The 16,554-nt window shown below is 42.3% G+C and overlaps 1 protein-coding gene across 7 annotated transcripts in view; it reads right to left on the bottom strand.

The window, feature by feature from the left end:
• LOC125463086 (inosine-5'-monophosphate dehydrogenase 1) overlaps nt 1-16,554 on the bottom strand; it is a 58,099-nt gene continuing 41,545 nt past the window's right edge. Inside the window, exons 5-16 of one of the 7 annotated variants that reach the window (XM_048553784.2) lie at nt 15,464-15,538; nt 13,865-14,071; nt 13,592-13,679; nt 13,162-13,361; nt 12,725-12,815; nt 10,399-10,494; nt 8,390-8,533; nt 6,842-6,986; nt 5,021-5,164; nt 4,107-4,171; nt 2,318-2,334; nt 1-1,146 (exon numbers count right to left, since the gene is read on the bottom strand). In XM_048553784.2, coding sequence (XP_048409741.1) covers nt 1,012-1,146; nt 2,318-2,334; nt 4,107-4,171; nt 5,021-5,164; nt 6,842-6,986; nt 8,390-8,533; nt 10,399-10,494; nt 12,725-12,815; nt 13,162-13,361; nt 13,592-13,679; nt 13,865-14,071; nt 15,464-15,538 — 1,407 coding nt within the window. In that variant the 3' untranslated portion in view covers nt 1-1,011. Of the gene's footprint in view, nt 1,147-2,317; nt 2,335-4,087; nt 4,172-5,020; nt 5,165-6,841; nt 6,987-8,389; nt 8,534-10,398; nt 10,495-12,724; nt 12,816-13,161; nt 13,362-13,591; nt 13,680-13,864; nt 14,072-15,463; nt 15,539-16,554 lie in introns of all 7 variants that reach the window. The other 6 variants (XM_048553785.2, XM_048553790.2, XM_048553788.2 and 3 more) reach the window with 6 other exon arrangements.

Here is a 16,554-nt window from a genome sequence, read left to right on the forward strand (position 1 = left end):
TTCTCAAAACCAAACTGCATTTATTAAATTTCATTCTTTACAGGCATCATTGTCAGATTTCGCAACAAGTTTCACCCAACAGGAGGTGGCAGAAACATTTCTAATCCACAGCAGATCTGCTGAGTATATACTCGTGGTTATTAAACTTAAAAGGATCTCGACTTTCATCTGTAGACATCAAACTGGATTTGGATTGTTTAATAGAGCAAGGGGTTGAAGCAGAACAGTTTTCATGTATTGAAAGGGGAAAGAGATGGACTTTATTCAGAACTTGCTTATTTTATAGGAATTTTCCATATCTCAAACAAAACAGGGGCATTATCCATGAGATATCATTTAGAGGCATCCCAGGATAAGTTCACACTTCCTTTGGTGATGAAAGCAGTTCCAAAGCAGTGCTCACAACTGTTCCAATCCAGGTAAGTGGGACTTCAGTCAGGTTGGATGTCCAGCCTACACCTGAGAATTTGAACAGTAAAAACAGCTTCCTAGTGTTTTCCAAACCATTACAAAAGCCTCACTTTCTCCCTTGGATCAGTTAAAAAAGACAAATCAAAATCAACTTGCTTCCATCCATTACAGTACTGCATCAAATGTTTAGTATTCAATGGGAATGTAATAATGTAAACTAGAATCTCCCTGCTTCCCTTTTTCAGTGACATTTTGTTGGGGCAGAGAAAGAATGTTTTTTTCTTCACAACACCCTCCATATACATTTTGAACAAAAGCACAAATACTTCTGGTGACAAAAAAGGAAGTTGCAGGTCAAGTCTGTTCAGTGAAACTCATGAAATCTTGCTATAAATAGCTATATATCCGGCTTATTTCCTGGGCACGGGAAAATACAGAGTAAACAACAGGTGGTCACACCGAGAACTTGCGCACTTTCTGGGTGCAGTGGTAATATTGCTGCTTTTCCTCTTGCTACATTCTTCACGGCTCCAAGTAACAAAAATCCAAAATCAAATATAAAGGAATTGTGCATCACAAGCCAGGAGGCATGGAGTGGGGTTATTGCCTCTGCGTGAGGGACGTAGGAAGGTGGTCAGGGACGCCTGCGAGGTTTAACGGCCAATGGGGAGGGAACGTTGGGAGCCACAGCCTGGTGGGCAACACCTCCTTCTTCAATAAAGCCGCTTCTCGTAACTGAAAGAAAACAAAATATATAAAAACACAACAGGATCCATGGAAAGATCAGCACAGTAGCAATGCAGTCTGGAACACGAGGAAAGGTCAATCATCCATAACGTTCCCCTCTTCTACAATCCGTGCAACAAATATGTCAGCCTTCCATCAACTGCTAAATAACTGGCCAAAGAAACTGGGTGTATTTTTCATTGCTGACTGTGGAACCTTAGTGCATGGAAATTGGCTTATGTCTGGCTGCATAACAGTAACAGCACTTTGAAAAATAATGTATTAGCCATGAAGAACTTTGCAATGTTCTGGTGACACTTCTTGTACAATTGTAAGTGCTTTCCTTCTTCTACCTTTGCCTCAGCTTTGGGCAATAGTACAATGCTGGAAAGACAACTGACTTCCAAGATGTGTTGTACTTGTATCTATTGTCACAATTTACTCACCTTAAACATGCTCCTCCAGCTGTTTCATGAATTTGTTATACTGTTCAGTGTTTCCTAAGGCAGTATACAAGGTGACACTGGACATTTCTCCAAGTGGACAAAGTATAAAGAATCCTCAAGTGCCTCTGCTGAAAAGTTCACAATCCCAATAGATAAACCAAAAGCTAAAAGTGATCAGCATATGACAGAGCAAGATAAACCAAAGTAGTGAGAATTACTTAAGCAGTGTTGAAAACAGCAGTCTGTCAGTCCAACAGTCAACCTGTGTGCCTATCTCATTAACTAACTCTGACAGAGGGCCAGGCCAGAGTCGGGTCTAATGAAAAATCACCTAAACTCGAAACATTAGCTTGCTCTCTTTCCGTGGATGCTACCTGACCCTGCTGATTTCCAGCAATTTTTGTTTTCAGTGCAGATTCCAGCATCTACAGTAATTGGCTCATGCCAGGCCAAAGTCTTCCTGTGACTTAACATAACACAAAAGGTTGTCATTGCTGGCATTCATGCCCCATCCCTTCCATCTAGGCAGCAGACCCCAAATTCCAGTTGTGCAGTGTCAGTGTATCAAGCTTTAAACGGACAACTCAAATTGCTAACGTCATCATGTAATGATTCATTGGGCAGAGAAGGTTTTCAGTGGTGCCTATTTGCAAGCACAGCGCAGAAGATGTATGAGGGTATGTTTTAATTGGCAAACATGGCTAACTATTAAATCAATATTTGGGTTTACTTACATGGCACAAAAGTGTACCTGACATGTGAATGCATGAGTAAAGAAAAGAAAGACAAAAGTGTGGATAAAACAGCCATCAAGGCAATACACAGCACAAGCTAAAACATGTAACTGAAAGCTACAGAATACTAGGCTGGTACAGAACATGCCCAACTGGAACATCTTCCAAAACATTATCAAGGTCACTGGTTTACAGGTTTCATGGAGGAATAGAAAATGGGGAGCCTAATGCATAAACATCAGTCAGGAAAAATAAATCAGAAAGAATCCCACATAACAGATGAATGCAAAAATTTTGACTCCCCATAAGCCAGTGCCCTTGCTTGCTTTGACTGTGGACTAATGGGTAGATTCCAGGCACTGTACATGCACTATAGCGGTCTCTAGAAGCACCATATTGAAAGAGTCAGGGTAATTGAGTAATTTTCAAAACCGTTAGCCATTTGGAAATAGTGTGAGGACTCTGCCACACACCAGGACAGATGAATCCAAGCACCATTTGAAATGTTTCTCTCTTCGTCTGAACAATTCATGGCTGCAGACCAACACAAGTCAAAGGATCACCCCCACCCTGTTCCATAGAGTTAGAGGGGAGTATTCAGATTTTGAACCCATTCTCAGTCATATCAGTGAATCAGCTCCAATCTGCAAAGACTAAACTTTTCCAAATTTGCATGTAAGCAGTAAATTCTTGCTTGGGTAAATGAGGTCTCTTGGAAGCAACCGTACATTGCGCATTTGTAGCTTATGTTGGTGACTTGAAGGCAGTTTCTGTGTTGGTGAGAGAATTCCAAAATTGCAGACACTAAGGGAGACGAGAAGCAACTGATATCCAAATTAGACAAATTAGGGCTTATTTAGAGGTCAAGCATGATTCAGCGATAGTGAACTTGTCTCTGCGCCAGCAGGTCATGAGGTCGTATTCCACTTCAGAAACAGAAGCAAAAATATCAGACTTGACAGTTCAGTGCCATTCTGAGGGAGACTGTTCACTATTAGTTTTATTTTGGATGAAATAAAACCCAATGTGCGTTCTCAGTTGGATACTTTAGGTCCCATGTCACAAGTCAAAGGGAAGGCCAGTTAACCCTGGTGTTCTAGCCAATATTTAATCTTTCAGCAATACTATCAAACAGATATTGGTTATTATTGCATTGCTGTCTGCGGGACACAGCCGACCTCACATTGACAGTCACATTTTCTACATTGCTACAGTGACCACAAATCAATGGGCACTTATCCAGCAAATGACAGAGCCCAGTCAAATTGAAAAGGAGGGTCTGAGCTAAATGTGTAACTAAGCCATAACACAAAGGGGGAAAACTTGCAACAGGATGATAAAGAGTAATTTCCTCCCACTGGTCAGGATCTGTCACATGACAGAAAGGATGAAGGTTGCGATGGCACAGGCAGCGGGACAGAGAGCGAGAGACAGACAGTAGAGATAAAAGAGCAAGCCATTATTGCTGTTGATTTGGAAGTAGGCCAAACAGCTACATGAGGAACAAGAAGGATGATGAGACACACCGTAGATCGCTAATGAAGTTTGTACAATTCCTTAAAAGCTGTCTCCCTTGTTTCACCCAAACTGAATTCTGTGACTCCATCATATTCCCTCTGAACGCTGTAGGCTTAGCATCTCACTGAGGGCAAGCTGGGAAGTATTGGACTTCAGACAGTGAGCTACCAAGGGGATGGGCCGCAGCTAATCACACTACAAGCAAAAATGAAGATCCAAGTAGGAGAAATGGTGACACGTCAGGAGACTTACGAATGCAGACCATGCACACCTCCTTCTACCTGAGCGGAGATGGTTCTTTTTTCAAACTTCAGTTCACCAGAGTACATCATTGACCTGAAAAATAGTGGAGAAGGGGAAGGAAGTCAGTAAGATAAGAAAACGAGGGATGTGGAGAAGCCAGGAAAAGGGTGAATCAGAAAGTAAATAAAAAGAAGAGGAAGGTGAACTTTCATTGTACATTCTACAAGCATTTTGTCTGTCCAAATTAAAGAGCAATAAAATTGCAGCATCATCTAATACACAAGTCTTCTTTGGTTTCCTCCACAACATGAGCTTATGTCTCACTATCACGAATTCTTCACTGTTCAGCACACAAAATTCACAGACAGGAAAATGCCAGGAGGCCCATGAGCTTGCCAATGATGGCTAGTGCATCATTACCAAGCATATCAGCCCTCCTCCACAGTTCATGCCAGTAATCTTCCAGGATATGCAAAATACAAGAAGTTACCACAGCAAAAGTAAAGTCGCCAAATTCCTACCAGATCAAAGGGCTGCTCTCACATTACAGTGGGGCGACTGGTTTAACAGGAGGGTCATCACACCTCAGATGAGCGGAAAGGTTGAGAACGAGTGTCCTTCATGGTAGCTTTAACTGGTGCAGGAATTGAAACCACACTTATGGTGTCATCTGCATTGCGAACGAGCCATTCAACCAACTTAGCTGACTGACCCACAGTACGCACCACCCCCCCACCCAACACCAAAAAAAATGACAATACAGGAAAATACGCTCAACAGGCAGCTGGGCTATAACCAAAGCATTAAACAGACTGCTGTCACTGGTTGGGTGTTCCAATTTACAAAAACAACTACTGCTTATCAGTCTTCGATCTTACCTAGAAAACAACAATGTTGAGATTGGAAAGCATGTCAAAGTGAAAAACAATTACTAGTTTTCACCTGAGGATTGAAAGACTCTTGGCTCCGATGTCCTGGCATCCGTGCTGAATCCCTGCGATTAGGTAAGGTGCAAATTTCTGGATTGAGCCCTTGTCCTGAACTGATCCCGACACTCCCTGTGCCACTTTCACCTTATCACCTTCACTAAACACAATGCACAGCAGAATTAGCATCAAAGAATACACAAACTGTCTCATGCACTGAGCAAAGCTGGCATAACCCAATTGTCCACTATAACTGCTCAGTGCTGAGAACAGTTCACATTATACAGCCCAAGTAATCATCTTTTATACATATGTACAGTCTACAAGGAACAAACTGAACGAGTTTAGGCACAAGTTCTTTCCGGAGTGTATGATTACTTAGATATTACTAAGACAGTTCAAATTTAGTCTGCAAGATTGGATTGGGAACTAAATATAGCATGGTACAGGTTTCACCAGAGGAGTAAAAGAGAAAGGAGTAGTTTTTGTGGTTTAAGATGAAAACACATCAACAAGATATATAACCAGTGGTGAGCAGAGAGACTTCAGAAACAGAAATGAATTGAGCTTCATTAGAAATTTTTAAAATATATTCCTTCAAGGGATATAGGCTCACTGGCCAGCCAACATTTATTATCCAGCCCTAACGGCCCAGAGAGCGGTTAAGTGTCAACCACATTAGAGAGGATCTGGAGTCACATGTAGTCCAGCCAGCAGTTTCCTTCTCTAAAGAACATTGGTGAAGCAGACGGATTTTTCTGACTATCACCAATAACTTCATAGTCATAATTAGGCTAATTCCAGATTCTGATTGAATTCAAATTCCACCATCTTGCCATGGCAGGATTTGCAGTCAGCTCTCCTGAACATTACCAGCATTTCTGAATTAATAGTTGAACAATAATACCACTAGGCCATCATCTTCCCTAAACAGACCTCCAATAGCAGCTCAAATTAGCAGATTTTGGCAATGCAGACCTTGGACAGGCATTTGCAATCTTTGCTTTTATATAGATTGAGATCAGAAATAGATTAGCACATCAGAATGGTATTGAATTGAGTGAGTCTCAAGACAGTTTCCTGCAGCAATTTATCCTATAGTCAATAACCAGCACTTATATAAAAGCAAAATAACGAGGAATATACAAATCTGAACTTAAAAAAAAGCAGAAAAAAACTGAGAATATTTGGATCTGAAAGCATCGGTAGAACAAAAGTAGTTAATAGGTAATAGTGCAACGTGCTGAATGGGAAAATGCTGACTCTGCTCCCAGGTAACTGCAGGGCTCGGTCCCTGGCTGTGAATTATACTCTTCCAGTTGATTATAGATATAGAAAACAGGAGCAGGAATAGGCCATTCTGCCTTTCGAACATGCTTTGTAGTTCAATATGGTCACAGCTGATCATTCAATTCTATACCCTGTTCCTGCTTTCTCCCTACACCCTCTGATCCTTTTAGGCCCAAGAAATATATTCAACTCTTCTCAAAAATAAAAAGTGTTTTGGCTGTGACTGCCTTCTGTGGCAGAGAATTTCACAGTTTCACCACTGTGTCAATGCTCCCACAGAGGGTCCAGTGCTGCCTCAATTCTCAAAAAGACACTCGGCATCACTTGCAATTTTAATTTCATTTTTGGGTTTACATTCTCCCTTTAACATACGCAAATGTGGAAATACAAATCAAACTTAAAGCTATAGATTTTCAAATACAAGTTTCAGAATAGCAGTAATAATGATATACCATGCATCCTCAACACAGAATGCAGGGATTACATCCTTTCAGCATTGAAGTGATAACAGGAAGCTGGTAACAGGTATAGCAGCTCAAGATCTTACCTGAAGTAACGTTTCTGACTGTTTGTGTTTTTCTCCATTGCATCCAAGGATCCCATGCCACGGTATTTCTTCAACCTCACTCCATCTGAGAAGTAGTACTCACCTGGGGCCTCTGTGGTAGCAGCTAGTAATGAACCCATCATCACTGACGCAGGGGGAGAGATGGAGAAATAGAAACAGAGAAAGGAAGAGCGAGATAGAATAAGCAAGAGAAACAGACAGAATTAGACAGAAGCGAAACCAGAAAGGAAAAAAAGCCAGTGTTAATTTATTGAAATTAAAAAGATGACAATTTGCTGCTTTCCTGTTGAGTTGATTACTGTCAATTTCCCACCTTTGCTGCATAATGTGCAGTGGGTAATCACACAGTACAGATAAGATACAGAGTACATTATGTACAGAGTAAAGCTTTGTCCACAGTGTAAGATCAAGCTAGAGTACAAAGCAGACACCCAGCTTCGTAGTTCATTGCAGTAAGAAGAGAATTATTTTCTGAGGGTCACAAGTCTATGAAATTCTCTTCCCAAACAGGAGTGGAAGCAGGGATATTGAATACTTTTATGGTAGAGGTAAATAGATTCTTAACTATCAACAGAGCTAGATTATTGTGCTAGGCAGGAAAACACCATATGCATACCAGCCATAATCTTAAAGAACAGAGCAAACTTGGTGGACCCAGTATCCCATCCACTCCTAATTTGCTTGCTTATAAGCAACTCATGGACTTTCATATGACAAAGATTGAAATTATTCAAATGGCTTTCTCTGCCACGTCCTTCTCTCCCTTTAGCCCACTTGACAAACCTCCCTGAAGTTTACCTTGCCTCAAACCCTGAACGTACAGGTCTCTTACAGCTTATCTTGTATTCTCTTCAAGATCATCTTGTCCACGAGACGCAACTCCCAATCCCTCGTAGTGTTTACCGAACTAGTGGCCAATCTAACTTTTTAAAACCTAATCTCTGTGTTAGTCCTGTTAATAGTTCCCCCTCCTCTGGTCCCAATCTTTCAAATCAATCATTACACCTCATCTCTAAAACCTACCCTAGACAGCTCTGTACCTATAAACCATTACCGAATCCAAATTATCCTTCTCTCTCCAAAGTCCACGAACATGCTTTTGCCTCTCAAAATGCGTGCCAACCTTTCCAGCAATTCCACGTCCTGAACAACCATAAGTTAACAATGAATACAGACATTTTAAAATCTAAAATTCTCATCCTTGTGTTTACATTAATCCATCAGCTGCAATCACTTCCTCCTGCCACTCTCCCGTATGTCCCTATAACAGCCTCCTGCCTCTCATTCCTGCATCCCTTTTTCTACTATACAATTGGTGTCTTCAGATGTCAAGCACTCAGCTTTGAAAACTGCGCCCCCCTCCCCAAGCCCTGCCATTCATCACCAAGGCCATTAAAAAAACTGCTTATATCAATTCTATCTCATTTCGACATCTGGTGTGAACCTTTGTTGATAATGTTCATGCGTAAAAGGGTTACTCAAACGTTCTTGCTGCTACCTAGTCAAAATACGCTATCAGGCAGATACCTGTTGAAGCGCCCAAGGCCAGAGCTTTCACCACATGTCCAACCGTCTGGATTCCACCATCAGCAATGACTGGCACCCCAAACCGGCGAGCATACTCCGCGACTTTGTATACTGCGGTCCCCTGAGGTCTGCCGCATGCCATAACTGAAAAAGAAATTAATTGTGCAAATGAAACAGCTCAGTTTCTCCACTTGTCTCAAGACTGTCTCCAATTATCACAGGATTGAGCTCCCAAATTACATAAAACTAGTAAATAATTGTCTTCCATCTAAGAGGAGCGGTGTGACAACAAATTTCTTAGCTTCCAAAACTTCAAGAGTCACAACTGCACAGAAATGCCTACCAAATCTTTTATTCCCCCAACTATCAAGGATCACTTCTCCTTCCATCATTCTCAAAGGCAACAAGTTCTGGATCATTATCACTTGCTGCTTAGAGGAGTACTGGATAGCTATTTCATTAGAGGAGCAGAGGAGAGGTTGAACTCAAACTGTGCAAGTAATATTCTGAACGACTCAGGCCAAGCCTTAGTGATATAACCCATGTTAAATACACTAATTAAATGCAACCTGATGAACAGCCTGAAGCTTGACACCATCGACAACACAACAAGCTTGATCAGATCCCGAGAGTGAGCTCAGTACCCAGTCCTCAGTGGCTGCACTATGCATGATTCACAGGATGCATTGTAGCAACGCACCAGAGTTACTTCCACAGTATCTCCCTTCCCTGTAACCACTTCATTGGAACACTATTACCTCCAAGTCACCCTCCATCCTGATAACAATGTTTGCCTACATTTCAACAGTACTTCAAAAGTACTAAATTTGCCATGAAGCATTTTGACAGAGACCATAAAAATCATTGTAGAGATATCACTTTTTAAAAAAATTTTCTTTCTATTGCTAGTCTATCAGTATCCTAGAATTCTCTACCTGCCATCATTATGAGACTAGCAACAGTTCAAGGATTTCTTGTTCAAGGAAAAGGCCAACCATCACCTCAACAGGACAATGTGACAAATAATAAATGCCATTTTTGCTACTTTAGCCAACGTTGCACCGTTCATTTGAAGGTAAATGGATCCAAATACTTCTAACACTAGGTGCTTAAGACAAAGCAATGTGTGAACCAGATAATGGCTCTGCAGCCACCAGAACATTTAGGCCAATAATCATTATCTGGCAGTTGTTGCTGGAAGACTCCAGGCTCAGATCATCAGGGGCACTCAGAATTCTCAGTCCCGTGCATTGCTGCTCAAGGCAATGCAAAGGTTGCAGACTTCCTAATTACAACAGTGACCTCTATTGGCCATAAAACAACCATACAGATTCCCTAGTTTGTGTTACAATCCAAATCAGCTAATGCCCATACAGACCAAAGGGATGGGTCACATTTAAATCTCAACTGATCCCTCGTGCTTATTCATCTTGAACTTGCACAAGTCTGTCTATGCTATTTGCAGTTTTAATTAATTCACAGCTGCCTCAGTTCAATAGCTGCTTCTTCTTTTGCTAGCTTGTTTGTGTCAATTTTAAAATGCCTGATCTCTGTTGATTGGGCACATTGGTGCAGCCAAAGCCTGCTGAGAGGTCAGCTGGGAGTGTGTTGGCATCAGATCGTAGGCTTGGAACTCACTCTCCTAAAAAGGTTGATGCTGTTGAAGATTAACTGGGAAATTCAAGACCGAGGTTGATATGATTTTTGTTGGGGTAGCGTATCCACGGATATGGAGGAAAGGTGGACAAATGAAGTCGAGGTACAGACCAGCTGCGATGGAAATTAATGGCAAATAGGTTCAAAGGGCTAAATAGCAGATTCCTGTTCCTATGAATGTAACAGGTTTTCTTCCTTCCCAAATTAGCTATCCGTTCTAAATTCAACGTGGTTGTGTATTGTTAGCTTGAGCCAATGCACACTGGATAAATAACAAGTCAGAGGTGAATGACAGATATAATCTGTTCCTCACACTTTAATCTTCAGGCTATTACCTCCAACCCCAAACCCACCTTCCTGGGTGATGCAGATTGAGCCACAGCCCATCCCAACTCGTAGTGCATCCACTCCTGCATCGATCAGATTCTTGGCTTGTGCTGCAGTCACCACTGTTAAAGAAGCAGCGGATTAAAATCTGTCAAGAAGTTAACATAATCTACGGCCTTGAATTTTGCATATTCTAAGGCAATAGTAATGCTTTGGCCTCTTTGGGGACAGTTTGGGGAAGGGGGTATTTTTATTTTCCATTAAATGTGAACATAAATTGCTTCGCCACTTGTGAAGATCTTTGCATCCTCGCTCTCTACTGGAGTCGTACCTGAGGACTGGAGAGGCGCAAATGTAATTCCTCTCTTCAAGAAAGGAAATAGGGAAATCCCCGGCAATTACAGACCAGTAAGTCTCACGTCTGTCGTCTGCAAGGTGTTAGAAAGGATTCTGAGGGATAGGATTTATGACCATCTGGAGGAGCATGGCTTGATCAAATAGTCAACACGGCTTTGTGAGGGGTAGGTCATGCCTCACAAACCTTCGAGTTTTTTGAGGATGTGACTAGAAAAGTTGATGAGGGTCGAGCTGTGGATGTGGTGTATATGGACTTCGGTAAGGCATTTGATAAGGTTCCCCATGGTAGGCTCATTCAGAAGGTCAGGAGGAATGGGATACAGGGGAACTTAGCTGCTTGGATACAGAATTGGCTGGCCAACAGAAGACAGCGAGTGGTAGTAGAAGGAAAATATTCTGCCTGGAAGTCAGTGGTGAGTGGGGTTCCACAGGGCTCTGTCCTTGGGCCTCTACTGTTTGTAATTTTTATTAATGACTTGGATGAGGGGATTGAAGGATGGGTCAGCAAGTTTGCAGACGACACAAAGGTCGGAGGTGTCGTTGACAGTATAGAGGGCTGTTGTCGGCTGCAGCGGGACATTGACAGGATGCAGAGATGGGCTGAGAGGTGGCAGATGGAGTTCAACCTGGATAAATGCGAGGTGATGCATTTTGGAAGGTCGAATTTGAAAGCTGAGTACAGGATTAAGGATAGGATTCTTGGCAGTGTGGAGGAACAGAGGGATCTTGGTGTGCAGATACATAGATCCCTTAAAATGGCCACCCAAGTGGACAGGGTTGTTAAGAAAGCATATGGTGTTTTGGCTTTCATTAACAGGGGGATTGAGTTTAAGAGTCGTGAGATCTTGTTGCAGCTCTATAAAACTTTGGTTAGACCGCACTTGGAATACTGCGTCCAGTTCTGGGCGCCCTATTATAGGAAAGATGTGGATGCTTTGGAGAGGGTTCAGAGGAGGTTTACCAGGATGCTGCCTGGACTGGAGGGCTTATCTTACGAAGAGAGGTTGACTGAGCTTGGTCTCTTTTCATTGGAGAAAAGGAGGAGGAGAGGGGACCTAATTGAGGTATACAAGATAATGAGAGGCATAGATAGAGTTGATAGCCAGAGACTATTTCCCAGGGCAGAAATGGCTAACACGAGGGGTCATAGTTTTAAGCTGGTTGGTGGAAAGTATAGAGGGGATGTCAGAGGCGGGTTCTTTACGCAGAGAGTTGTGAGAGCATGGAATGCGTTGCCAGCAGCAGTTGTGGAAGCAAGGTCATTGGGGTCATTTAAGAGACTGCTGGACATGCATATGGTCACAGAAATTTGAGGGTGCACACATGAGGATCAATGGTCGGCACAACATTGTGGGCTGAAGGGCCTGTTCTGTGCTGTACTGTTCTATGTTCTATTACTGGCTATACTGACATTTGCTGGCCATTCTTAGTCGCCCACAGAGCAATTAAGAGTCAATCTCATTGCTGTAAAATCTGGAAGCACATGCAGACAGACCAGGGAAGTTTGGCAGGTTTTCATTCCTAAATGGACATGACTGAGCAGATGAGTTTTTATAACAATTGGCAGTGGCTAAATGTTTTCTATTAGGATAGCATTTTATTCCAAGTTTTTACTGAATTCAAACTTCATTTGCCATGGTGGAATTTGAACCCAGGTCCCAAGATAGTTTGCCGTTTCTCCACAGCAAGTGTCATAAGACAGGAAGAGGAAAAATCTAGGTAATTTTGCTCTTGTGAACGAGAAAAGGAGATTCGGCCTATCAATTCCATTTGGACACACTTTATATGGATCTCAGCATATGACCCATCAATTTAACCTCCTTCCCACAGCCACTGTACAATCTGCATCAGTAATACAGAGAAGGGGCAGCCTGAATCGAGGGTCCAGTCTTCCAATAGGGTTCAAAACCTGACTGACAGACAACCTGAGCAAGATGAGGGGGAAGAGATAGTGTAGAAAGAAACAAAATAGAGTCAATGTGAATTACTACTTACCATTTCCACCAACAACCTGTAACTCTGGGTATTTCTGCTTAATGTAACGGATCATATTTATTTGGAAGACAGAGTTTCCTTGGGATGAATCCTGAAAACAGTGGAACAACGGAGGATTACAAAATGCATTTGAGTCAAATATTCTCCTTTCATCCTACATTTCAAAGTTCAATTTCTGTCCATCTGAGAAGGAAGATACAGCCACATTTCTCATCATCAAATGACTAACAGTATAGTGCAGCTCTTCTTCAGTGGAGAATCAGCCTGCAGTGGCATCTGAATTTATGAACTCCGGATTCAAATGCCAAATGCCATTCAAATGCAACACAGTGAGCTGAGGAATCACTGTCAATGCGACTGAATGCAACTCAAGCTTAGTCATAAGATGGAGTTGCTGCCAAAATCTCTCAATCCCAAATTCCCATTTTGATTCTTACCAATACAACAACGTCCACCCCAGCCTGCATCAAGAGATCTAGCCGGTATTTATCATCCTCTCGTGTTCCGATAGCTGCACCGCACAGTAGCTGTTTCCTTGAGTCTTTTGAGGCCAGTGGGTAATCACGGTTCTTCTTTAGGTCTGTCCGTGCAATTATGGAGACCAGCTCATCCATGTCATTAACAATCAGCAACTTCCCTGAATAGAAAAGTGGAGAATAATAAAACATCTAAAAATGGAGGAGGTACAGCAGAAACATGATCACATGTGGGTTGGTCTAGTCATCGACAGTCACTGAGGACAATGGTCACACTTAACTCATGGGTCCTTTCAACTACCAGTACCCACCAACACCACTTCCTCACAGACTCCACTGATATACAGTCCCCCGAAAGTCTTATGCTCGCACTGTTTCATGATGCTGGTACCTTTCTTGCTGCGTTGTAAAATTTCATTGGCTTCCTTGAGTGTTACACCAGCTGGAGCAACAACCAGGTCTTCCCGCTTCGTCATAACCTTTACAAAGAAAGGTAAAAGAGTGAATGCATCCCCTGTACAGACAAGCACCACAACAGCCTGTACCATGGTAACACCGATCGTACACTGGACAGAATAAAAAGGGTATTATTCCTTTACTCCAGATAACTTTATCCCTATATAACGTTCCTAGTTTGAGAATAAATACAATGTACTTTTTATACCTCATTCAAGGACATATCATAATCCTTCTCTGACAGGAAGTCGATATCTCGCGAGGTGACAATCCCCATTAGCTTGCTTCCCATCTTTCCCGTTTCTGTTACTGGAATTCCAGAGAAGCCATGCCGTAACTTTGCTTCGAAGACATCACCAACTGTGTGATGGAGGCTCATGACCACCGGGTCAGTGATGAAGCCTTGCTCGAACTTCTGAAAGATGCAAGACGCACAATTATGAACTGCACACAGACCAAGGAAGCCTGGTTGGTCTCACCTAAATCAAGCTGTCATTGCAACCGTGGAAAACGGATACATGTAATATCTCTGATGAAGGGTCTAGGCCCGAAAGCTCAGCTTTTGTGCTCCTGAGATGCTGCTTGGCCTGCTGTGTTCATCCAGCCTCACATTTTATTATCTTGGATTCTCCAGCATCTGCAGTTCCCATTATCTCTGACACATAGTAAGAAGTGGGTTTTGAGAGGGGGTGCTGGTAGCTAAAGATTTGATCCCTAGTACACACCCATAGCTATCACACTGGTTCAGTTACTGAAGGGTCAGTGAATTTGAGCTATTTCGCCTCACACCAGCTGGATTTAAAGGAATAAAACAAAATCTCAGTTCACTAAGACTTTAACTAGTCGTGGGTGTTAGACCATAAGACACAGGAGTGGAAATAAGGCCATTCGGCCCATCAAGTCCACTCTGCCATTTAATCATGGCTGATGGGCATTTAAACTCCACTTAACCACACTCTCCCTATAGCCCTTAATTCCTTGCGAGATCAAGAAATCATCAATCTCTGCCTTGAAGACATTTAACATCCCGGCCTCCACTGCGCTCTGTGCCAATGAATTCCACAGGCCCACCACTCTCTGGCTGAAGAAATGTCTCCTCATTTCCATTCTCAATTTACCTCCTCGAATTCTAAGGTTGTGCCCACGGGTCCTAGTCTACCCACCTAATGGAAACAGCTTCCCAGCGTCCACCCTTTCGAGGCCGTGCATTATCTTGTATGTTTCTATAAGATCTCCCCTCAAACCTTCTGAACTCTAACGAATACAATCCCAGGATCCTCAGCCGTTCATCATATGTTAGGCATACCATTCCAGGGATCATCCGTGAGAATGTCCGCTGGACACGGTCCAATGCTAGTATGCCCTTCATGAGGTCTGGGGCCCAAAACTGGGCACAGTTAATGTGTTGAGTGATATGGAGCCCAAGTTAATAGATGGACTTTGGATAATTGAACAAGACGTGATGTCATTGAAGCAGAAGTGATTCAAGGGATGAACAATGGTATAATGTTGTTAAAAAGATATCTGAAAATGCAAGTGTGGTACAGAATTGGACTGACAAACAACAAAAAGAAATACTCAAACAGAAAAAGGGTTGCAAGGGGAGAGAAGGGTGCAATGAGCATTGGGGGTAGGGTCAAGACTGGGGAAAGGAAGAAGTGGGAGGGAAAGAGAGAGTGGAAAAGAATGATAAGGAGGAAAAGTGAGAGGAAGGGGAGGAGAAATTGCAGGAAAGAACAATGTTTTGAGATTCAGTAGAAATTAAGATAAAACAATCACAACAAACAAACATTTGAGCAGAGCCCACCTTAACTTTCCGAACCTCATTAGCCTGAAACTCCGGGGTGCAGTTGTGGTGGATGAAGCCAATTCCACCCATTAACTATAGAGAGAAGGACATAAAAAACAAGAATATCACCACATCTCATGTTCCAGACAGGTCTTCACAAATCAAAGAATCCTAGGATAAGGTAACCTTTTCCCCTGCTCTATGCTCCAGTGTCTAAACTTAGCAATGGGATATCAGTGCTATGCACAGTGCAGTTATCCCAACGAACCAAGTGTAAGATCGAGTTGGCTTCTGCTACAAATTCTCAAAAAATCCCAGACACCAGCATTATGTTATGTGGAATGTCTCCATCGCTTCCTGCACCAGTTCTTTTGAGCTCAGCAATTTAGTTTAATCTTGTAGAAAGAGAGATCTGCAATCATTATGAAGGGCTTGATTCAACTTGGAGCTGAGGGAACAACGTTCTTCCACAAGGTCTAATCTTGCCCCACATTTCATTCTCATTACACTAAAGGTAACATTCCAGAGAACATTTTCAGGATTAGTATGAATTACCAATGAGACAGGCACCAACTGTTGTCACATCTATCAGATAACCTTGGCTAGACCGTTCTTGGGAGTAGTATGCATTGTTCTCAGCTCTATATTACAAAATAAAGTCACAAGCCATATAAAGAAAAGATCTGCAAGAATAAGGCCCAAACAAAAAGGCCATGACATCTTAAATGACAGCAAGATGTGACTCATAATTCTAGATAATAAAACAGTTTGATGTAGCAATTGCAGAGAAATTGGTTCCATCAGAGACATTTCTTTTCTGTCAGATTTCTTAGGCAGCTCCTTGGTGTCTGTCTGTCAACATCCTGGGGGTTAGCAGTGGTCAGAAACTAAACTGGACCAGCCACATAAATACTGTGGCTATAACAATAGGTCAGAGACCACCAATTCTATAACTGCTGAACAAAGAGACCTGGGAGTGCATAATTCATAGTTCCTTGGAAATACAGTCACAGGTAGACAGGATAGTGAAGGCAGCATTTGATTCACGCCTGTCTTTATTGGTCAGTGCATTGAGTACAAAAGTTAGAAACTCATATTATGGCTGAATA

The sequence above is a fragment of the Stegostoma tigrinum genome, chromosome 25 (assembly GCF_030684315.1).
Source record: "Stegostoma tigrinum isolate sSteTig4 chromosome 25, sSteTig4.hap1, whole genome shotgun sequence".
Classification (NCBI taxonomy): Eukaryota; Metazoa; Chordata; class Chondrichthyes; order Orectolobiformes; family Stegostomatidae; genus Stegostoma; species Stegostoma tigrinum.